This window comes from Trachemys scripta, chromosome 1 (assembly GCF_013100865.1).
Source record: "Trachemys scripta elegans isolate TJP31775 chromosome 1, CAS_Tse_1.0, whole genome shotgun sequence".
Classification (NCBI taxonomy): Eukaryota; Metazoa; Chordata; order Testudines; family Emydidae; genus Trachemys; species Trachemys scripta.
The window spans coordinates 170,991,507-171,015,081 of NC_048298.1; the positions used below are offsets into that span (position 1 = coordinate 170,991,507).

Sequence of the window (23,575 nt, forward strand, 5' to 3'; positions counted from 1 at the left end):
CATTTTGCTCAAACTCAATTCAGGTGACCTCTGATCTGCAAAGAGGCAGAATCCCTTTGGGATTTGACCTGATGATGATGACTCACATAGAAAATGAAAGCAAATACCTTCTGGTTGCCATTTTGAGGTTTGTTTGGTTTTTTCCCCCCATGAAATGTGATAATTTCAAAGAGTTGGAATGTTTTAACTGCTTCTGGGAAATATGCTTTATTATTGTATTAGAGCGAACATACAGAGTGTTAGTGTCTCTCCAGCCTGTTTTCTGTCAATTTTTCACTCATGTCACATAGGATATACTGCTAAAAATATTTAAAGTTCCCAAATTAAACTTTTCAATACTCTTTCTAAAATGTAGTTTGATTAAGGATGCATAGAGTGTTGCGAGCCAAAATGCGGCCAGATTTTGCCTACTAATGAGACTGATACATATGCTCAAAATTTTGTGATGTAGACTGTCAAGGCTGGATCCCCACTTTGAACTTTAGGGTACAAATGTAGGGGCCTGCATGAAAAACTTCTAAGCTTAACTACCAGCTTAGCTCTGGTTCGGCTGCCACCATTTCAATGGATTCCCTTCCTGGGAAGCCTTGAAAAAACCTTCACCAAATCCTTGGTGAAAACAAATCCAAACCCCTTGGATCTTAAAACAAGGAGAAATTAACCATTCCCCCTCCTTCCTCCCACCAACTCCTGGTAAATCAAGATCCAAACCCCTTGGATCTTAAAACAAGGAGAAATTAACCATTCCCCCTCCTTCCTCCCACCAACTCCTGGTAAATCAAGATCCAAAACCCTTGGATCTTAAAACAAGGAAAAATCAATCAGGTTCTTAAAAAGAAGGCTTTTAATTAAAGAAAAAGGTAAAAATCATCTCTGTAAAATCAGTATGGAAATTAACCTTACAGGGTAATCAAACTTAAAGAGCTCAGAGGACTCCCCTCTAGTCTCAGGTTCAAAGTACAGCAAACAAAGATAAACACTCTAGTAAAAGGTACATTTACAAGTTGAGAAAACCAAAGGAAAACTAACACGCCTTGCCTGGCTATTTACTTACAAGTTTGAAATAGGAGAGACTTGTTTAGAAAGATGTGGAGAACCTGGATTGATGTCTGGTCCCTCTCAGTCCTGAGAACGAACACACTCTCAAAACAAAGAACACAAACAACAGCCTTCCCCCCCCAAGATTTGAAAGTATCTTGTCCCCTTATTGGTCCTTTAGGTCAGATGCCAGCCAGGTTACCTGAGCTTCTTAACCCTTTACAGGGAAAAGGATTTTGGAGTCTCTGGCCAGGAGGGGTTTTATAGTACTGTACACAGGACAGCTGTTACCCTTCCCTTTATAGTTATGACATAGACAATGAATAGGGAGCAACAAAACTGTACAAAACATAATGTACTGATTCATATAATTTTGCTTTCCCCTATTTGCCACATTCAAATCACTTTTATGAAATCAGCTTTTTTAGCATATTGTGCCATCTGAATTTCTCCAACACTGAATGGTTGGTCTTCTGGTCTCCTCAGTGCACCTGCCAGGCAGCAGGATCAGTCTGGATTTGGAGATTTGAGGGGTTTTTTAAAATGGGAACTGACAATCTTTTGCTTCAGGGAAAATACATATACAGCAGAGGCAACTTCAGGCTTCCTGTGGTTACTTCTTAGTTTTTTCAGTTGTAAGTATACAGTAAGCAATTTGCTTTTGACATCGTCGGATAGGGTGGTAGCGCGAACAGAAATATAATTAGGTTCCTGGTGTCTTAGCAGCATAACACACTTTAGAGCAGGGGTAGGCAAACTTTTTGGCCCGAGGGCTACGGAAATTGTATGGTGAGCCATGAATGCTCACAAAATCAGGGGTTGGGGTTGAGGGCTCCGGCTGGGGGAGCGGGCTCTGGCGTGGGGCCAGAAATGAGGAGTTCAGGGCAAGAGAGGGGATTCTGGGCTGGGACTGAGGGGTTTGGAGGGCGGGAGGGGGATCAAGGGTGGGGCAGTGGTTGTGGCGCGGGAGGGGGTCATGGGTGCAGGCTCTGGGCAGCGCTTACCTGAGGCAGCTCCTGGAAGCAGCGGCATGTCCCCACTCTGGCTCCTACGTGAAGGCATGGCCAGGCAGCTCTGTGCACTGCCCCATCCACAGGTGCTGCCCCTGCAGCTCCCATTGGTGACGGTTCCCAGGCAATCAGGAACTATCAGGCAAGATAAGAAGGCTTGCCTTCCTCTACTAGAGGGCAGCTGTGGGTGAAACTGAGACAGGAGAAGAGGAGCTCGAGAGGCCTAACCCAGAGCTCCAGGCCCAGGTCAGGGCCTAGCTGTCAGTCTGTATCTTCAGTTAAGCAGTGGCAAACTGATTATTTTGCTTTGAAGTTTAAAGGTTGAGGCAGCCAAATTTTGAGTTTAACAGTTAATTGACGTTAAAGGGCTAACAAAAAGCTCACTGCATAAGACCCTTTTTGCAGCCAACTTTTGATAGGAAGGCCTTTCAAATATCCCTTCAACCAACTTTAGAAGCCGTGACCGACAGAGGATCCTTTTACATTCTATAAACTTTTGAATTTGAGATTTTCCTACTGCACTTATGTCCTTTACCAGGAGTCCTGTCTTAATTACAGAGGTTGTAGGCAGAACACCTCTTTTTTGCTGATCTTCTCACTTCTCCGATGATAAACTCTAACACCAACTGAAAAAAAAAATCTTTCTGATATAAAGATCTAATCCTCCTAGATTATTCTTAAAGAGGATGACTTTTGTTTTCAGGAAACTTAGTGTACGTTTTGCATGCGAGCAATTGGGAAGGGATAGCAGATAGAGTTCAGTATTGTTCTTTCTTTTACCCAGAGTAGCTTCTTTTTTCTTTTCCTGTGAACACTCAAAAACATGAGAACATTGTGTTGCCAGTATATCATTTGTTAGAAATGACAATGGTGCATTTCCCAGTTCTGTCTCTTACTTTGAAGGGTCTAGTTGCTGTCTTAAAAAAAAAAAAAAAAAAAAAAAAAAATCTAGGAGATTGAGAAGGATTGGACCTATTTCCCACTTAATGGCTAACCCATCATGTCATTAAACACATCTTAAAAATGGAGTCCAATAACTTGTTATCCTTGTTTGGCATTAATAGATAAATAAAATAAATAATAATAACTAATGAAGATATCCTATCTCCTAGAACTGGAAGGGACCTTGAAAGACCATTGAGTCCAGTCCCCTGCCTTCACTAGCAGGACCAAGTACTGATTTTGCCCCAGATCCCTAAGTGGCCCCCTCAAGGATTGAACACACAACACTGGATTTAGCAGGCCAATGCTCAAAGCACTGAGCTATCCCTCCGCCCTGAATATATGCATCCAATACTATTACAGTTCAATTCCCTGTTGTCTCTGTTTATCTAAGATGTCTGTTGGGTGGCAGGAATCTAGCAATCTCCCTGAGGTGGGCTTTGTGCTGATTTTCATGTGAACTGTGTTCCTTTAAAGTACTTAAGGAGTCAATCATAGAAGTAGCAGAAGTACTATGATAAAAAGATATATATTGGTAGTCACCTATCAAAAATGGGTGGCAACTGCAGCAGTAAATGAAATTCTTCAGATGCTAAACAAGGAAGGATTGGTGATCAATTATGTGGAAAAATACTTTTGTCTGTGTGTCTGAGGTGGTGCAAGGGAAAAACTCTCTTGCAGGAGAGAGTGTCAGAAATGCAATTTCCGCACACCCTTTGGCTGTTCTTCCAGGCTGTTGTACTCATGCCGAGAAGCAGTTCCAAGGGTGAAGCTGCTGTTCTTACTGATCTGACTCCTTTCTAAAAATCTGAAGACTTATGTGTAGTTATTCTTCCTTCATTCTCTGTCTACTGTGGTGTATGGGAGACTACAACATTTTGAAAGGAGATTTTTGGAATAGTTGCTGTTCAAAACAGACACTAACTCTTTAGGATTCCGAATATATTTTGGCCATGAAATGGGCCTCATATGAGGAATGAGCAGTCTCATTGCCACATAAATATATTAGACATAAGAGCGTTCAAAGGTGGAGATAGTTGTTTAACTGTGGAACTTACAAATAAATAAGGGGAAGTGGGTCAAGACCTCCAGGGATAATGACACTCAGCGATTTTTAGCTGAAGATCATCTGCCTATAAACAGAAGTTACTTGTCAGGAAATACAGATTAGTGGTTGACTGAGCAGACAAAAGACTCTCCCAGAAAAATTGGCATCTATCCTGAAGTATTTTTTACCATACATGCTCTTCAGGTCCCAAATATGTTTGTCTGAAGTAGCAGATGTCTCCTTCTGATATTTTGCAGTAGATAACTGATCCCAAAGCAAAGTTTGGGGCAGCATTTTTTCTGCGTTGAGACAGATGCCCATGTTTTGTTTTTCCTTCAATTCTCCTATGACTGACATGACATACTGTAATGTATCCCTTAAGTTTATAATGAGTGATTAGTACTTTAAATCTGCTTGTTTCTAAAGAAAATTTAGTTGTTGGAAGAAGAACAGGAGTACTTGTGGCACCTTAGAGACTAGCAAATTTATTAGAGCATAAGCTTTCGTGGACTACAGCCCACTTCTTCGGATGCATATCATATTAGTTGTTGGAGGAGACATATTGACTTCAAGTTGTGGACTCCTATTCCAACAGTGGATTTCAGTAATACAGCTGACATTCAGAGATGGGCCATAATCTGAACGAATCACTCAACCCCCGTAACAAAATTTAGGGGGTTCAGATAAAATTGAAGTTTGGTCCTGAACCACCTATCACTTTTGTTTTCCAAGTCCAGCTCTGCTGACAATAGTATGCTGAAGAAGGTGGGTTTGTTGGGGGTTGATTCTATTGAAAACCAGCAGGGAACATAATTTGATAGATTAGCTTTTAAGACTTTGAGTATGCCTGCATTGCAGTCCGAGGTATGATTGCAGCTTGTGTTGCTCCACCTAATAATAGTAGTAAAGACATGGAAGCGCAGATGACCGTGCGGGTTAGGAAGGTGAGTGCGTGCCCAGAGTTCTAGATGGGCTTATGCAGATTGCACTGGAGTCTGCTACAGTAAACCTAGGTTGGGTATGCCTATGTGAGCTGCAATCACACCTCTGATAGGAAAGTAGACATACCCTTTGAGAGGCTAAAATCAGACCTCTCAAGTACATAGCAGTGTCTGTTGGGAAATCTCCCTTGAACCTGAATATGTCCAATTACAGTATGCATTTGAAACAATCCCATGAGATGGTATCGGGGAGGTATGCAATTTACCTTTGTTAGGCCCATTGTGGGCAGGGGGTGGGGAGTTAAAGGGAAAAGAAAAGGTCACACTCTTCCACACCAGCTGTGTCTGTCTCCATATAAGCAGAGGAGACTCAGATGGGATTAGAGTAGGATTCAAATTGTGCAGTGCATTACTTGGTGTAGTTCCACTGATTTTTATTGAGAGTAGTTGCATAGCAATTTAATGCTCAGTGTAAGGATGGCAGATATTTTCCCTGAGTGAATGAATGTCATAGCTTTTCTAAATACAATTATAGCCGTGTGGTTAAGTAAATAAACCGGGTACATCCTGGTTTGTTTTAATCTATTCGCGTTTCTTTTCATTTCATTTTTTGTTTTGCTTTATAAAATAAGTGCAAATATATTATTAAGAATTGTTGACTACATCTTATTTCTGTAAAACATACGTGGTTTTCCCAGGCATTTTCTGTGGTCAGATACTGGGGGAATGGTAGAAGAGTCTTAGTTTGAGGGTGTTTGAATGCTTTTATTTCAGGACAGTGGTCCAATCTACATAGTGTGTAAATTTATATTATATTTTGTATACCTGCCAGACCTCTGGATTTTTAAATAAAACAAAATAAATATTGAAGGTGATATTGTCTGAGACATAGTACCAAAAAGAGAATCTGTCCTTTCCTAACAAATCCATATGACCCCATTAGGCAGGCAGTGTATACAGCACAAACCAGAGTTTATACCAAAATCTTCACCCAGCTCTAGTGAAGTTTTTTGTGTCAAACTGTTTTTTAGCAAAAAATGCAGATTTGCGTCAACTGAAACATTTTGCAAATTTGTGTCACATGATTTTCATCCAAAAAAAAAAAAGGAAAAGAAAAATTCTGAACAAAAGTTTTCAAAACAAAATATTTTGACTTTTCCACTTGAAATTAATTTTCATTTTGAAATGTACTTAAATTTTATTCAAAAAGGTTCATAAATGTAACAAACGGTTAAGCTTAAAATGAAATGATTTTACTTTTTCATGGAAAAATTTGAAAATTTTCAACACTGCTAGCAAAAAATCAATTCATATGACTCTAATCCCATGCTCAAAGTGAAAAAGGAAGAGTATATTACAGAGCTAAAACATTGAGTATCTTTGAGAGCTTCAGGATGATCACTTGGGTGAGGTCAGATGGACACAATCTGGACTTCTGAAGAAAGATCAAGCTTTTTAGTTATCCTAACCTCTCCAGGCTAGCTGACAATGATGATAGAATGGGACTGGTCTACAATTTCTTCAGTATGATGATCCTCTGTACTTTGTTCTCATCTATCCAAATTCCTCTACACACTCCTTGTTGTATAAAGAACACAAGACACAATAGGAGCAGTTCCGATCCGATCTTCTCAATGAAAAATAATGCTTCATTCAGAGTAAACACATTTCGCTTTAAATGCTTGGTTTATGAAACGGGAAGAATTAATCGGATCAGCAGGAAATGTTTTTACAGGCACCTTCCTAAAGTCCCAAAGTTAGTTACATCAGAAGCTTTTTATAGGATTTGGGTGAATTCTCTCATGGATCTTTAGCTGGAAAAAATAATGTTTTCTTTATGCATCTTAAGTGAAGTTTCAGAATTTTTTTCTGGGAACGTTTTAGATATGGTCTTGACTTAGAGCTGTTTCATGCTTCAAAGAGCAATTTTTGGAGACATTAGGAGCATGGTGATATAGTGGTGTGTGCTGTGGGGGGGTTTTGGTGGGTGAGGGGAGGTTTGGGTCTGGGCTTGGAACTGGATAACATTTTGTTGCCTTGATATCAAGAGTTTTCAGATTGGCTTATACTTAGGAAGGAAAAATATCTGTTTTGTATTATTTCATATTTGTATATTGCATCAATAGATTTGATGGTGCATTAAGGAGAGAATAAAGACAATATTTGCCCTAAGGAGCTTAACTGTATTTATCTAACCTTGTGATCCTTCTTTTGATTCTTCACATCTGTTTCCTCCAAGGTCTGAATTCTTGTAAAAATAGCTGTGGTACAATCTAATAAACTGTAAACATGATTTTTCATAATATTCATTTAACTAGCAGCGTGAAAATAATCAGTATGGCACATTCTAATAGGAGGCATCCTGTTGACTTGGACTTGAATTATACCAGAGTAGGGAACACAAGTTCGTTAGTGCCTCTAACCACAGTACTGTCTGATTTGGAAAAAAAATGTAGCTCAGCTGTGCATTTAGTACCAGATACAGTGTACAACTAATAGGTGCTGTGCTTCTATTTTTAACAAATATCCCTTGTGGGGTAGATTTTTGACAAGAAAATTACAGGATTGGTGCCCACTGTAAGATTTATGTTGATAATTGAAGCTGCTTCTACTCAATAAAACATAACTGGAGCTTAAATAACAAGGGTAAAAGGAAAGAAAGATTAAAAAAATAGCATGTAAATACACAGAAAGATTATAACATGGTTGTCAAGGCCATTATATCCCCTCATGCAGTTGTCACTAAATTTGCTGTTAATGCTCACTATGTGTCAGTCAACTACTCATACAACTTTTGTCCCCTTGTGATTTAAGGAATTTTCCAGAAAAATGCTACTTTATAAAGTGTCAGCATAGAAATCTGTTAATGGTCGATTTTGTCATTTTAACTTCTCTACTATTACCCATTGAACAAGTGTAAAGAGTACATGAAATTTCCTGAGAACTTGAACTCACGTGAGATTCTCTCCACCCCTCCGCCCCAGTCCCCCACAGGAAAACAGAATGTCTCAATTTTCAAGCAAGTTTTGAGCCAGGTGTTTGCACCATTATTGTTTATGGTACTTGAAGGACAGTGCATAAGAAGGACATGGAATATATTTGGAGAGACTTGTTTTCTTGTTTCTTGGGCCTTATTGGTAGTGATAATAAAGAAGGCTGAGTACGGTATTATGTTTGTTAGTTTTTTTTTATTAGCTGACTATTGTAATCCATTAAATGTAGAATAGATAATGTACCCGAAATCTAGGCAATCTTCTGCCTTTTAAAAAAAATACTTGAATTTAGCTTTTTTAGATCCCCTAAATGCTTTATGGGCATTACAGCTACCTTATTTTGATTGCTTATTTCTATTTTTTTCCTTGAGGGATACAGGAGATATGAGTTCCTTTGCAAACAGACTAAAGTTCAGGGGTGAGATTCTTGCTTCCCCCTCTCCCCGCCACCGGATTTGGCTCCTCTATGCTAGGTAAAAGGTCTGGAGTGGTGTAAAGAGTCTCAAGTTTTGGCTGGGGATGTGTATCAGGGGTGTGAGTGTAGCACTGTGGAGATTCTGGGCAGCATTGTGACCCATATAGCAGCTCCAAGAGCATGTTATAATTTAGACAGACCAACACAGCTGTGTAAATTACGCTTGTGTTTTCTGGAGTCCAGAATTTAGATGGTGCAAAAATGACTTAAGGACATCTTAACCCCACGTCTTCCTGGTCTGAGAGTTCTGAGGGTATGTCTATACTGCAGTTAGACACCTGTGGCTGGCCGGTGCCAGCTGACTTGAGCTCGCAGGCCTCTGGCAGTGAGCTGTTTATTAATGGTATCATAGAATCTCAGGGTTGGAAGGGACCTCAGGAGGTCATCTAGTTCAACCCCCTGCTCAAAGCAGGACCTAATCCCAACTAAATCATCTCAGCCAGGGCTTTGTCAATCCTGACATTAAAAACCTCTAAGCAAGGAGATTCCACCACCTCCCTAGATAATCCATTCCAGTACTTCACCACTCTCCTAGTGAAAAAGTTTTTCCTATTATCCAACCTAAACCTCCCCCACTGCAACTTGAGACCATTGCTCCTTGTTCTGTCATTTGGTACCACTGAGAACAGTCTAGATCCATCCTCTTTGGAACCCCCTTTCAGGTAGATGAAAGCAGCTATCAAATCTCCCCTTATTCTTCTCTTCTGGAGACTAAACAATCCCAGTTCCCTCAGCCTCTCCTCATAATTCATGTGCTCCAGCCCCCTAATCATTTTTGTTGCCCTCCGCTGGACTCTTTCCAATTTTTCCACATCCTTCTTGTAGTGTGGGGACCAAAACTGGACATAGTATTCCAGATGAGGCCTCACCAATGTCGAATAGAGGGGAATGATCACATCCCTCGATCTGCTGGCAATGCACCTACTTATACAGCCCAAAATGCCGTTAGCCTTCTTGGCAACAAGGGCACACTGTTGACTCATATCCAGTTTCTCATCCACTGTAACCCTTAGGGCCTTTTCTGCAGAACTGCTGCCTAGCCATTCGGTCCCTAGTCTGTAGCGGTGCATGGGATTCTTCCTTCCTAAGTGCAGGACTCTGTATTTGTCCTTGTTGAACCTCATCAGATTTCTTTTGGCCCAATCCTCTAATTTGTCTAGGTCCCTCTGTATCCTATCCCTACCCTCTAGCGTATCTATCACTCCTTCCAGTTTAGTGTCATTTGCAAACTTGTTGAGGATGCAGTCCATGCCATTCTCCAGATCATTAATGAAGATATTGAACAAAACTGGCCCCAGGACCAACCCTTGGGGCACTCCGCTTGATATCGGCTGCCAACTAGACATGGAGCCATTGATCACTACCCGTTGAGCCCGACGATCTAGCCAGCTTTCTATCCAATTTATAGTCCATTCATCCAGCCCATACTTCTTTAACTTGCCGGCAAGCGTACTGTGGGAGACCGCTAACGTCAAGTAATAACACATGCACTGCTTTCCCCTCATCCACAGACCCGGTTATCTCTTCATAGAAGGCAGTTAGGTTAGTCAGGCATGACTTGCCCTTGGTGAATCCATGCTGAATGTTCCTGATCACTTTCCTCTCCTCTAAGTGCTTCATAATTGATTCCTTGAGGACCTGCTCCATGATTTTTTCCAGGGACTGAGATGAGGCTGATTGGCCTGTAGTTCCCTGGATCCTCCTTCTTCCCTTTTTTAAAGATGGGCACTACATTAGCCTTTTTCCAGTCATCCGGGACCTCCCCCGATTGCCATGGGTTTTCAAAGATAATGTCCAATGGCTCTGCAATCACATCCGCCAACTCCTTTAGCACCCTTGGATGCAGCGCATCTGGCCCCAAGGACTTGTGCTCGTCCAGATTTTCTAAATAGTTCCGTATCGCTTCTTTCTCCACAGAGGGCTGGTCACCTCCTCCCCATACTTTGCTGCCCAGTGCAGCAGTCTGGGAGCTGACCTTGTTCGTGAAGACAGAGGCAAAAAAAGCATTGAGTACATTAGCTTTTTCCACATCCTCTGTCACTGGGTTGCCTCCCTCATTCAGTAAGGGGCCCACACTTTCCTTGACTTTCTTCTTGTTGCTAACATACCTGAAGAAACCTTCTTGTTACTCTTAACGTCTCTTGCTAGCTGCAACTCCAAGTGTGATTTGGCCTTCCTGATTTCACTCCTGCATGCATGAGCAATATTTTTATTCTCCTACCTGGTCATTTGTCCAATCTTCCACTTCTTGCAAGCTTCCTTTTTGTGTTTACAATCAGAAAGGATTTCACTGTTAAGCCAAGCTGGTCACCTGCCATATTTACTATTCTTTCTACACATTGGGATGGTTTGTTCCTGCAATCTCAATAAGGATTCTTTAAAATACAGCCAGCTCTCCTGGACTCCTTTCCCCCTCATGTTATTCTCCCAGGGGATCCTGCCCATCAGTTCCCTGAGGGAGTCAAAGTCTGCTTTTCTGAAGTCCAGGGTCCATATTCTGCTGCTCCTTTCTTCCTTGTGTCAGGATCCTGAACTCATCTCATGGTCACTGCCTCCCAGGTTCCCATCCACTTTTGCTTCCCTATTAATTCTTCCCGGTTTCTGAGCAGCAGGTCTAGAAGAGCTCTGCCCCTAGTTGGTTCCTCCAGCACTAACACCAGGAAATTATCCCCTACACTTTCCAAAAAACTGCCTGGATTGTCTGTGCACCGCTGTATTGCTCTCCCAGCAGATATCAGGGTGATTGAAGTCTCCCATGAGAACCAGGGCCTGCGATCTAGTAACTTCTGCTAGTTGCCGGAAGAAAGCCTCATCCATCTCATCTCCCTGGTCTGGTGGTCTATAGCAGACTCCCACGACGACATCACCCTTGTTGCTCACACTTCTAAACTTAATCCAGAGACTCTCAGGTTTTTCTGCAGTTTCATACCAGAGTTCTGAGCAGTCATACTCCTCTTGCATACAATGCAACTCCCCCACCTTTACTGCCCTGCCTGTCCTTCCTGAACAGTTTATATCCATCCATGACAGTACTCCAGTCATGTGAGTTATCCCACCAAGTCTCTGTTATTCCAATCACATCATAGTTCCTTGACTGTGCCAGGACTTCCGGTTCTCCCTGCTTGTTTCCCAGGCTTCTTGCATTTGTGTATAGGAACTTAAGATAACTCGCAAATTGTTCCGCTTTCTCAGTCTGAGACAGGAATCCTCCCCTCTTGCAGTCTCCTGCTTGTGCTTCCTCCCGGTATCCCATTTCCCCACTTACCTCAGGGCTTTGGTCTCCTTCCCCTGATGAACCTAGTTTAAAATCCTGGTGAACCTAGTTTAAAGCCCTGGTATAGATGCTCGGGCTGGAGCCCAGGCTCTGGGACACCCCCACCTTGCAGGTTCCTAGAGCCTAGGTTCCAGCCCAAGCCTGAACATCTACCACACGGTTAGACAGCCCCACAGACCAAGCCCTGTTATCCCGAGTCAGCTGGCACAGGCCAGCCACACGTGTCTAATTGCAGTGTAGACATTCCCAGAGTGTCTTGTCCAAATCCACACAGTGATAAAACTGGATAAGAAGTCAGAGGTTTTCTGACTTCTATTCTCCTTCTCATTCCTTAAAGATTCATCATATTTTTGTGCTTAGTCTTTGTATGTAAAAAATATGTAGAATAAATGTTGTTCTTATTTTTGTTGCCGAGGTTTCATAGATTTGAGAGGCTCTTTGGTTCTGGAACAGAAATGAGTGGCTGCAGAAATCAGCAAATAAGCTAAAGATCCTTTTATCCAGCTGGAATTTTCTGGTATAGTTAGGCTCAACATATTTTTATATTTAATATTTTTAATTAATTTATTAATTTGTAATGCTAATACAAATCTGTTCCGAATATGTTCTGTATGAACATACTATGGTGCCATTCATCAAAGGACCACAAAGCACTTTTGATTGGTGGTTGAGTTGATATGTATTTATTGATCGCAAGAGTTCATACAAAACTATCTTCTTGCATTGCATAAAGAGTGCAAATCTATTTTTAATGCAGCCAGCCAACGTCCCAGTCTTGGATTGTGCACTAACTGCTGGCTGATTAGTGTGAAATTTAATTTACACTAATTGGCCTGAGGTGAGGAGAGTGTGAAATAAACATTACATGTAAATTCTGCATTTTACAGTTATTTCTGTGTTTACATTGAAAGCAACACTCTCTCTGGGATCCTCCTGTTCTAATTTTCCACACCACTTTCATGGTCTTGTAACTGGTGGTGAATACATCACATATTTCTATATATTGTGTTTCATAGCCATTCAAAACACACATTAATACTCTAATAGAGAATTTTGACATTTTAAATTTTAATTATCAAGAATTATTAACCCCAGAGGCTAATTTTCACTGTGGTAAAGTTGTATATCAAGAAAGAGAGAAATAAAGACAATTGTGAGGAGGGGAATGCAGTCATGAATTTAAAAATCTGGAAACCTTTATAGTCTTACATCTATACTGTAGGATGGTTCGTAAATGAATGTTATGTAGGGCTCTCTAAAGTATGTTGTCCTGTTCTCCTGTGGTTTATACCCATCAAACAGGTGATTATGATTGCTCCTGGCCATATGAGCATGTGCAATGAGATTCTGAATTATGCTATCCTCTATAAGAGGAGCTTGTTAGTTCACAACTTTCAATTCTTTTGGGCCAGATGGTGGAATAGTTCCCAGGGTGAGTAATATAGAGAATGAGGGAATAAACAGTCCAGTACTGTAATGGGTTGCAGTATAGTCCTTACTGATATTATCTTCTCTGTAGTTTTCCTGGCATAGAAAGTTTTTGAGAGGTATTTTCATTCCATGACAATCCAGTTTCTCATGCTCCTAGTGCACTGCCTAGTCAGTGTCCAAAGCAGTTTACAATACAAGTAAAAGAAAGTAACTTTGAGGTCAGTAAATGTCACACTCTCATACCCTTGCATAAACCAGAGGAGTCTCCAGTTTGCCAGTCAGGCCAGCTTCAAATCTCCTTCACATGCCCAGAGCAGCACAACTCGACAGATACCAGGGGAGTCTTGGTAAAAGGTTTTTCATCTTTGTACTGTAAAACAGTAGATCTGAGTTAATAACTTAGTTGTTTCATTAAATGAATAAGATATTAGAAGATTATTTGATCAATGCCGCCTTAATTTGCTCATTTATGAGAAAACACTCGCATACTGAAATCCATAAAAATTTCATCTAAATTTGAGTTATTCATAGCCATCTTTACTATAATATCCGGATACTGTGGATTAAGTCAAATTATCATATTACAAAATGCTGGGTTCCATTCAGTGACTGTGTATAATCATGATCCAATAAGAAAACTTTGGTTTCTTTATCTTATAGGCTCCCGTCTCCGTCAAGAAGATTTCCCACCTCGAATTGTTGAGCACCCTTCTGATCTAATTGTTTCAAAAGGAGAACCAGCAACTTTGAACTGTAAGGCTGAAGGCAGGCCAACCCCAACTATTGAGTGGTATAAAGGGGGTGAAAGAGTTGAAACTGACAAAGATGACCCTCGCTCCCATCGGATGTTGCTGCCCAGCGGATCTTTATTTTTCTTACGCATAGTACATGGACGCAAAAGTAGACCAGATGAAGGAGTCTATGTCTGTGTTGCACGGAATTACCTTGGTGAAGCTGTGAGTCATAATGCATCGCTGGAGGTAGCAAGTAAGTAAAGGTTTTTCATTTTTTACGAACAGTCACTTGTCTTGATGTTGGCTATTACTGTGGAAATTTAAGAGAAAAAAATCAACTTCTCTGAGACAAACAGTTGACTTAAAATAAAGGTAGGAACTATGTACTTGAATTTACTGTACTACATACAAATATATTGGAAGGAAACGCAGACATTTTGAAGATTTGGACTTGCTGGCCAGAGGCATCTTTAGTTTTCTATGAAGTTCTGGTTCCTTGTTGGCTATTGAATGTTGCATGCCTGATTCAAAGATTGATACTTTTTTCCACTCAGGGCCGGCTCCAGGCACCAGCTAAGGAAGCAGGTGCTTGGGGCGGCCAATAGAAAGGGGCGGCACTCCGTCTGCTACTGGGGCGGCACCTCTGGGTCTTCAGCGGGAATTCGGCGGCAGGTCCCTCAGTCCTTCTCTTCCTCTTTGAGCTGCCGCCGAAGAGGAAGAGAGGGAGTGAAGGACCTGCCACCGAATGGCTGCCAAAGAATAGAGCGGCGCAATTGACCTGCCGCTGATGGCTTTCTTTTTTTTTTTTTCTGGCCTCTTGGGGCGGCAGAAAACCGGAGCCGGATCTGTTTCCACCACATGTCGTATCAAATGCAGTGTACTATTACTGGTGATAGAGTAAAGGCTTGATGTAGCACAGCCCAGCACAGGTGCAAAGTGTTGTGTATATAAACGTAAGGCAAAAAATTACTTAGCATGACTGGGTGCACAAGAGAAACTGGCCACACACCAGAACTCACGTGACCGGTCAACTTCCTCTGGCTAATAGCAGGCATATGCCAAAGACAGGAGCAGATAGGTATGTTGTTCATTTACATTTCATCACACTTGTCCCTTCAAACATGCCCCTTTTCTGTTTTCTGCTCTGAAGAACAGAGTTAAAAGTGAGTGTGCATGAATCTTGAGACTTAGTGAGAAGGACTATACCTAAGTCAGAAATTTCAAACTCAAATATTTTGACACTGAAAGTCAGATTTTGGAACCTAAATAAGAGTTCTGATATCCACAACTCCTATAGAAGTCTATGGAAATTGTTGTTGCTTAACAGCCCTGGAAGTCATGCCCCCTTTTTTTGGTCCTAGTACCCATGCTTAGTCTCCACTCTTGTTTTCACAGGAGCAGAAGGTTCTTCTGCTTCCTGCTGTACATGCTTCCAGGACTTGAAGGTCAAGTCCCATATATGAAACATCTAAGACATTCTGTTAAAGGCCATTTTTATGTGTTTTTATTGCTGAATTACAATGATTACCACCTGAGTACTGATGGAAGCACAGCATATGCCTACACTCATACAGCCTTGATTATATAGTATATATTTTGTCATAACATTGAAATGAATTAAACTACCAGATCCACACCTGAAATCCCTTCTTGAGGAAAGATAAGAATTTGGCTCAGTAACTAATCCAAAGTTGTCTAGTTGTTCAGTGGTCTTTTGTAAAGAGTTGAGTAGCTGTAGCATTAAGCACTTTATTGAAATCCAGTTCTCTTGACCTCCAGCTTACTATTACTTACTGTACAATGTAGTCCATAAATGTTGAATGTGTTCTAAAGATTTTTGCAAAAGATATTTGTAATGTGTGAGGCATTCAATTAAAAATCTGCAGTTTATTTGGTTAATAACATACAATGTAGTATCTTTTAATAACTTCTTAAAATGCACATGGTGTCAAGGCCACTATATCTTCTTTATGTATATGTATATTCACCTCACAATTTCCCATTTAAAGTCTAGGAACTAGGGTTAGGCCTATATTGGTGGAGCAGTGTTGCTGCTGCAAGGTCACTTGGCAGTTTCTAAATGACTGCACCCCAACTAAAGGTGGGTCAGAATTTGTGTGGGCTTACCCAAAGAAGGACAGCTCTGCTTTGTCGTTGAGGGTGGGATGGGGAGAGAGGAAGAAGGTCAGAAACTGCTGCAAAAGGTGCTCAGTGATCAACTTTGCAGCAATGACTCACCCCCCCCCCCAGGAATGCGCATAAAGGTACGAAACTTGGGTGGGGCAAGTCGGTATGTGAAAGCAGCAAAGAAGCCAGCACCCACCCTCCCTGGAGGTGAATGGCAGGCTGGGTTTGGACCTGCTGTGGGCATTACACTAGTCACCCCTTTTAAAGGGGGGCTGGGAAGGAATTTTTCCCACACCACCAGAATTGGCTGCGGTGGAGTGTGGATATTTTGCCTTCCTCACAGCGGGTGTGAGGATGGACCTTTTCTGGTGGATAGAAAAGGAGGTAGGCCATATGTCACAACTTATTTTGTAATATTGGGTGGATATTCAGTGCAGGTACTCCATAGGGAGGGCAGCCAGTGACCAGATAAATGGCCTGGTAAAGGACTTAAAAGGAGGTACTGGATAAAGAAACAGAACGGGAGAGGGGGTTTGGGGACTCCCATGACAGGTACGGCACGGGGCCACCCCCCTCTACCCCCCAGTTCTCATAGCCCTCCTTAAGCCTCTTGCAAGGCTGATGAATGGTAAGGTCCAAGCCATGGGTCGGCTGGGGGACCTGGATGGAAACAAAGGGGGGCTGGTGGAAGCCACCGAGAATTGATTTAAATAAGCATGGATTTGCCTGCTTGATCTGCCGGGTAGTCCCAGACATCTCTATAATAAAGTTGCAGCCTGATTAAAACCATAACAAGTCATTCTTGTGGTATACCCAGACAATGTGTTTGTGACCCCCATCTCAAGTCATCTTGATTAGATTGCCGGGAGAATCTTCATGACAGGGTATGAACTTGTATGCAAAACTTTAGTGCCATCATAAGGTTTTTCAAGTGTCTTAATTCTTGAGACAGGGATAAAAGACAAGTATCTTCTAACAGAGCTTCACATATTTGCCACAGAACAATAGCATAGCATTAACTGCTTATCCAGTTCCAATCACACTCGTATTGATAGTGAATCTCAGAGTTGTGAAATGTGAGTTGAGATTTGCTGAGACTTGATTGTTGTTAAAGTCGACATTAACACTTAAAAGGTAAAAATTACTAATACGTGTGTTAGCAAATGAAATTTTTAGCGTTGGTAACATGGTATTTGAAAAGATTTTAACAGAACAAGCAATGATGTGAAAATGCAAAACCAGTGAGGCTTTTTAAATCGCACTGAAAAGGTAAAGAATCAGATATTCTAGGAAACAGGGAAATAATTGAAGGCTACTGGAATAAATTTACATTAAATTTAACATCTGTGAAACGTAGATATAACACTATCATTATAAACTACAGTTAGACTCATAGTGGTCAAAGAGAAAACACTGTTTTGGTTCACTTGTCACTGCATCCTCTTTTATACAAACAGTATTATCATATGCAATTGCTACTTTAAAAATCGTTAAATTTTAGTTTTGTCTTTGCATGTTTACATAATAAAATTGCCTTTATTTGGTGTGCATTTAAGAAACACAAAAGAACACTTTAGCATATTCATTTGGTTATGCTTTAATGCTACACAATCAGTTTAACTGAGAGACGTTTGTAAAAAAAAAAAAAAAAAAAAAAAGTGGGGGAACAAAAGCTTTTATGCACTGTAACTGGTAGGTATGACTGGAAGCAACTCTTTCTTATCTATGGCAGTAATTTGCATTTTATAAAGCACTTCCTTTTTCATCAGTTCTGTTTGTCACAACTTTATTTAGCTTTCAGTCCTTTAGTATCCAGTGAATTTGTAGCCTACACTTCAAATCAACAAATAGTTTGTTTATTTTTCCAATAAACACTAAAATAAAATTTTTAGTGTTTTCTAAAAACCACGTTTTCAAAACAAATTCACTCTTCATTTTTTGAGATAGGACAATTCATCAAGGACATTTTGTTTTTGTTTTTACAATACAATGGGGATATTACTAATTCTTTTCTTTGTTCTATGATACATATACGCTTTAGAGAGTCTCCAGTTACAATAAAAGAAGTTAGGGTGATATGTCAAAACTAAATAAAATCTTCCGGGATGTGAAATATTAACATTAAACATTTTTTTAATTCTACTAATATATTTTTAAGTACATATAAAATTTTATTCTATGTATCAGATTGACAGCCCCAGAAACTAGAATCCTCCTTGTATCCACAGAACAGGTAGAATATGAGGAAGCAGGAATGTGCAAGCTTACTCATCTTCTACTTCCCACTCCCCAGTAGGCCCACCAAAATATGCTGAATATGTATCTTCACTTATCCCTCACTGAGGTCTATCTTTTAGCTAGCCAGGACCATTTGTCCCTTGATGAATAGCATCGATGTAGCACTAATAACTGTTTGGTATCTTTAGTAAACTGAATCAAGAAAACCATTTTCCTAACTACAATCTCTGCCTCTCATTTTATTTTAAAATTATGAGCTTTATGCATTACATTGTTGGGCTTGCTTTCTAGGGTTCTTGGCATTGTTTAAAAGTAACTGTATTCTCTCTTATTTTCATATGCTTTTCCTGTATGTATTTCCTGTTATTGGCCTTTTTTTAAACAAGCAAACAAAATAGCAACATGATCCCCAAGTGTGGCGCTATGTATGTAATAAATGTATCTTCCAAAATGGGGTCTCTTCCCTAAATACAGCATAGCATTGCTTATCTTATCCTGAGTCTGTTCTGTGTGTACAGGTTACAGGGTTGTGTGTTACTGACTTAGTCAAATCACAAGTCACTTGATATTTCTTGACACCAAAAGCTTAAAATCTGTCAACCATTTTGATGAGCAGTAGTGAAAAACTCTAGAGATGTGTGGTACTGTGACAGTTAGAGAAGTAGCTTTGTAACTTAATATTAGGTGATATAATTTTTATGTAGTTTATTCACAAAGGAGGTATAAAATATATATAATATATAAAAAATAGGAGGTTCAATTACAAGACAGGTTAACAGGATATTGTTCCCACTTTCTGAAATGGAACCTGCTTACATATCTTCAGACTTTACTCACAACTGAATGAGGCTTCTGTGTACTAGACCAACCAGTGAAGGCAATGGGATAATCAGGCATCGGTAACCAGTCATCCTTCAGAGACTTTATACCACTACAAGTCTGTTTGCTTCTCTCTTCTTGACTTCCTGAACTCAGCCTTTTGATCACTGGAGACCTCCTTAAATTAGCTCCATGCTTTGTTTTTGAAGAATGTAACTGGTTTTGAATTACCATGTACCAGTGACACATTCCCTGTTGGTGAAAGGTCCTAAAGAATGTGATAAAGGGCATGTCCTTGTCAAGACTAAATGGGGTAATTCTTATTATAAATGTCAGTTTTTACAGGTAGGAGCACAGAGTCGATCAGTGTTTTGCTCCTCCAAATAAGTGGTCCAGACAAGAATCTGTCCATCACATAAACAACTTAGAAACAAAGGCTGTTCCTCACTCTAAAGGAAACAAAATCTCTTTTGGAGATATGAGAGAGGTTATCTATCAACAAACCAGGAGTGTACTACAGCTGTTTCATGCTGTTGAGTCCCTTAAGTTTCTCTGATGAACAAATGAACCTGATCAAGATCAAATTAATTTATTTGGCATCTCATTGCACAGCAAACTGACTCAACAGTTACAGTGCATCTTTTAGATTTCCATGCAATTACTCTTTTTTTTGAGAGAAGATATTCCTGGACCTGTAATATCCATGAGAATAAAGATGGTTCTCAAGTTATGTGGCATTTATTCATAACCAAGAGTGGTAGTAGTGGCAGGCAAATGCCCATGGTCAATACCTTTTTGCCTTCCTCATTTCTGCCTCTTCCCCGCCCTCCCCCCCCCCCCATTCTGAAGATTCTGCTGATCTTAAGGAGAACCAAAGTGCCGGCGTTTGGTAGACACCATCCTCATACATCTTCATTTTCAAATTGCTTCTTGCTTAGATGACAGCTATAGTTTTGCCACCCGTGTTCAGGAAATCTTTATTCCTAAGCCTCCTAAATCATATTGCTGTAAAACAGGAGTGCCCAACCTGAGCCTGAAAAGGAGCCAGAATTTACCAATGTACGTTGCCAAAGAGCCACAGTAATACATTAGCAGCCACTCATCAGCTTCCCTCCCCAGCTCCCCCCGCCGATCAGCGCCTCCCCTTCCTTCCCTGCACCTCCCGATCAGCTGTTTCCTGGCATGCAGGAGGATCGGGGGTGGAGCAAGGGCATGGCAGGTTCAGGGGAGGCGATGGGAAGGCGTGGAGTGGGGACAGGGCCTGTGGCAGAGCCAGGGGTTGAGCAGTGAGCACCCCCTGGCACACTGGAAAGTTGCCGCCTATAGCTCCAGCCCCGGAGTCGGTGCCTATACAAGGAGCCGCATATTAACTTCTGAAGAGCCGCATGTGGCTCAGGAGCCACAGGTTGGCCACCCCTGCTGTAGAAAAACTGATCTGTGCAACTAGGTTTTTGAGTAAAGATTTGCAAAGAGACCATTTTCTAATACAATTATTTTTCTACAAGTTATACTAATCATTACCTCTAATTTCTGTAACAATGCTTCTCGGCATTGCACAGCTAAAATTCTAAGCTATTGTGTATGTTGTTTGCTAATATATTTGTTTTTAGTTTAGAGCTGGATGGTAACCCAAATGTTCTTCACATTCAGTTCCCAGCAGTACCTATAAAGTATTCTGACTTACCAGGATGACTTACCATCCTTTTTGAGAATACTTTCTTAGGATGGTGTTAACTTGAGATATGATCTGACATCTCTATCTAATCAGTCTTCCTAAGAGACTGATGTCCTTCTTACAGCAATTACTTTGGGGATGGTACTTCAAAAATGACATGGAAAAAACATGGCTCACTTACCTTTGATTGGTAAGTTGTAACATAGTGATCATACCTGTTCTCACTGTAGGTTCAGCTCTGGAAATACCGCAATCTCTGGGAGGTTATATATGCATTCTAACGGCCTTTGTATAGCAGGACTGTTCTAAAGCAGTAGCTGAAATTAATCAGCAAAATAGTTCCCATTTTGGAGTAGACTTTGTGGCCCACTGGTAACTGACAGATCAGCACTTGTTAAGCAAGTTCATTTTATTGTAATGAGTAGGTTAAATTCACTTTGTGAAGAATCTTGTTAAGTTATTTGCTCTATAAATTACTGTAATATGGTACCTAAACTGCATTGCAGTTGTATGGCACAGTTATTTATTGAGTTGATTTTGAGAAGATTTTAGATTTTGTTTGCATTCTAAACTGGGAAAACAGGACTCCTAATAATAACCTACAGCCTTGATAACTTTTCTCAGAATATTACTTACATTCTTTAAAGTTAGAGTCTTATGCGTGGAAAAGATTTGAATAGAACTGGTTCGTTCCTTTCTTTCCTCCCAAAGTTTCAGACACAGGAAGAAGCAGATGTCATCAAAAATTTTAGTGACGCTATAGCCACAAGTAATGGTATTAACAAAAGTTGCTTGAGGCAATGCAGGTTTCATAGCGCAGTTGTTGGTAATGCTTTTAAAAGCATTACCATCTATGCTGTATTTGCCTTGAAACTATGTATTACTGTATAGCTGTAACAACAACTGAAATTGTGGGTTACTAGAAGCTGTCAACTTCTAAAGCATTTTTAAAATGGAATGTAATGTCATTTCATATCTTACTTCCTGTGCAACAATGATAACGTGTGTTTGTGCCTGCTATTTGCAATACAGTATGTGTTGACTGTACTTCAGGAAAGCAAAAGTGATTACATTAGCTTATCTTCGTATAGCTTTGGATTTTTTAAAGTAATTTTCTTAGCCATTCTAGTCAATTGCAGAACATGTTATCATTGAGAGTTTGAGTCTTTAGTGCTATCCTTTACCTCATTCACTTAGTTCTTGAGGGGAACAGAGACCAGGGTGGGGGAGGGATAGCTTAATGGTTTGAGCATTGGGTTGCTAAACCCAGGGTTGTGAGTTCAATCCTTGAGGGGGCCACTTAAGAATCTGGGGCAAAATCAGTACTTGGTCATGCTAGTGAAGGCAGGGGGCTGGACTCAATGGCCTTTCAAGGTCCCTTCCAGTTCTTGGAGATAAGATATCTCAATTTTTTTTATTTTGCTTTGCAATTAATTCTAACTCCTTCTCTCCCCAACATCCTATGTAATTTGTCAGCAGAATTACATTGGTAGTAATTAAAGCTAAAGTAATTCTGGGAGCTTAGTACTATAAGGAATCCCATCTAACTATCCTTGGCATAAAACATAGTTATCCTAATGAAAATGGGAGAATTAATCAAAAACAGGGGAGCAACTAGCCATAGCTGGAGAAAAAAAACTAATTTCCTTGAAACTTGCTGTTACATTTCTAAATTTTGATATTCTATACATAATTGAGCTATTATATTTACAGCACATCCCTGAAACTTTGAAAGGTGATTATTGTACTCCAGAGAAATAAAACTATCCTCCTTTCAGATCTAAAAAGGTGTTGTATACACACACATGCATAATTTAGTTCTGTTTTTAAAAAAAAATAAGGAAAGTAAAACTCAAAAATAAAATTCAAACTTTTTAATTAAATGTCTTTCTCAAATACTATTGTGGATTGATTATGGGTTAGGCCTAGCAAAAATGAACAAATGTTTTATAAATCAGGGAGTAATGACATGTTTTAAAATATAGTTAGTCACCATGATCTGTAAAATATCAATTGAGGGCCAGAGGATTCTATCTGGGGAGAAAAAAAGTTTGACCTACCTTTTTCTACTATGGAATTGACAGTAACTCCTCACTTAAAGTTGTCCCGCTTAATGTTGTTTTGTTGTTACGTTGCTGATCAATTAGGGAGCATACTCATTTAAAGTTGTGCAATGCTCCACTCTTACATGGTTTGGCTGCCTGCTTTCTCCACAGCTGGCAGCCTCCCTATGGCCCCCTCCCCCGCAGTGCCTCCTGCCTGCCGGCAGACTCTGAGAATCAGCGCCTTTCCCCTCCTCCTCCTGCCTCCTGCGGGCGGCAATCAGCCGGCCTGCAGCATTTTGGAGGGAGGGGGGAGGAGCGAGGACTCGGCGTGCAGGCTCCCCTCCCTCCCCTGCCTTCCGAACGCAGCAAGCCAGCTGATTGCCCTGGGCAGAAGGGAGGGGGGAGGAGTGAGGACTCGGTGCGCCTCCCCCCTCCTTCCCCTACACGGCAATCAGCTGGCTTTGGGCATTTAGAAGGGAGGGGGGAGGAGCCAGGACGCAGCAAGCGAAGTAAAGGGAGAGGAGGTGGGGGGGAAAGAGGCGGGTCAAGGGTGGGGACTTGGGGGAAGAAGTGGGTGGGCTGAAGGTTGAACCCCCTGCCTCTGGTGCTTGCAGAGTAGGGGAAGCTGCCCTGGAACCTAACTCCCCCATTTACATTAATTCTTATGGGGAAATTGGATTTGCTTAACATCGTTTCACTTAAAGTTACATTTTTCAGGAACATAACTACACCGTTAAGTGAGGAGTTACTGTACTTCCCTTCATTTTTTCCCCCCACACTTGAGA

The 23,575-nt window shown here is 40.8% G+C and overlaps 1 protein-coding gene across 4 annotated transcripts in view; it reads left to right on the forward strand.

Moving 5' to 3' along the window:
* The window catches only part of ROBO1 (roundabout guidance receptor 1), a 1,057,321-nt gene that overhangs the window by 681,029 nt on the left and 352,717 nt on the right, over positions 1-23,575 (forward strand). For all 4 annotated transcript variants that reach the window (XM_034792356.1, XM_034792366.1, XM_034792373.1 and 1 more), the window contains one exon: positions 13,813-14,139. In XM_034792356.1, coding sequence (XP_034648247.1) covers positions 13,813-14,139 — 327 coding nt within the window. The remainder of the gene's footprint in view (positions 1-13,812; positions 14,140-23,575) is intronic.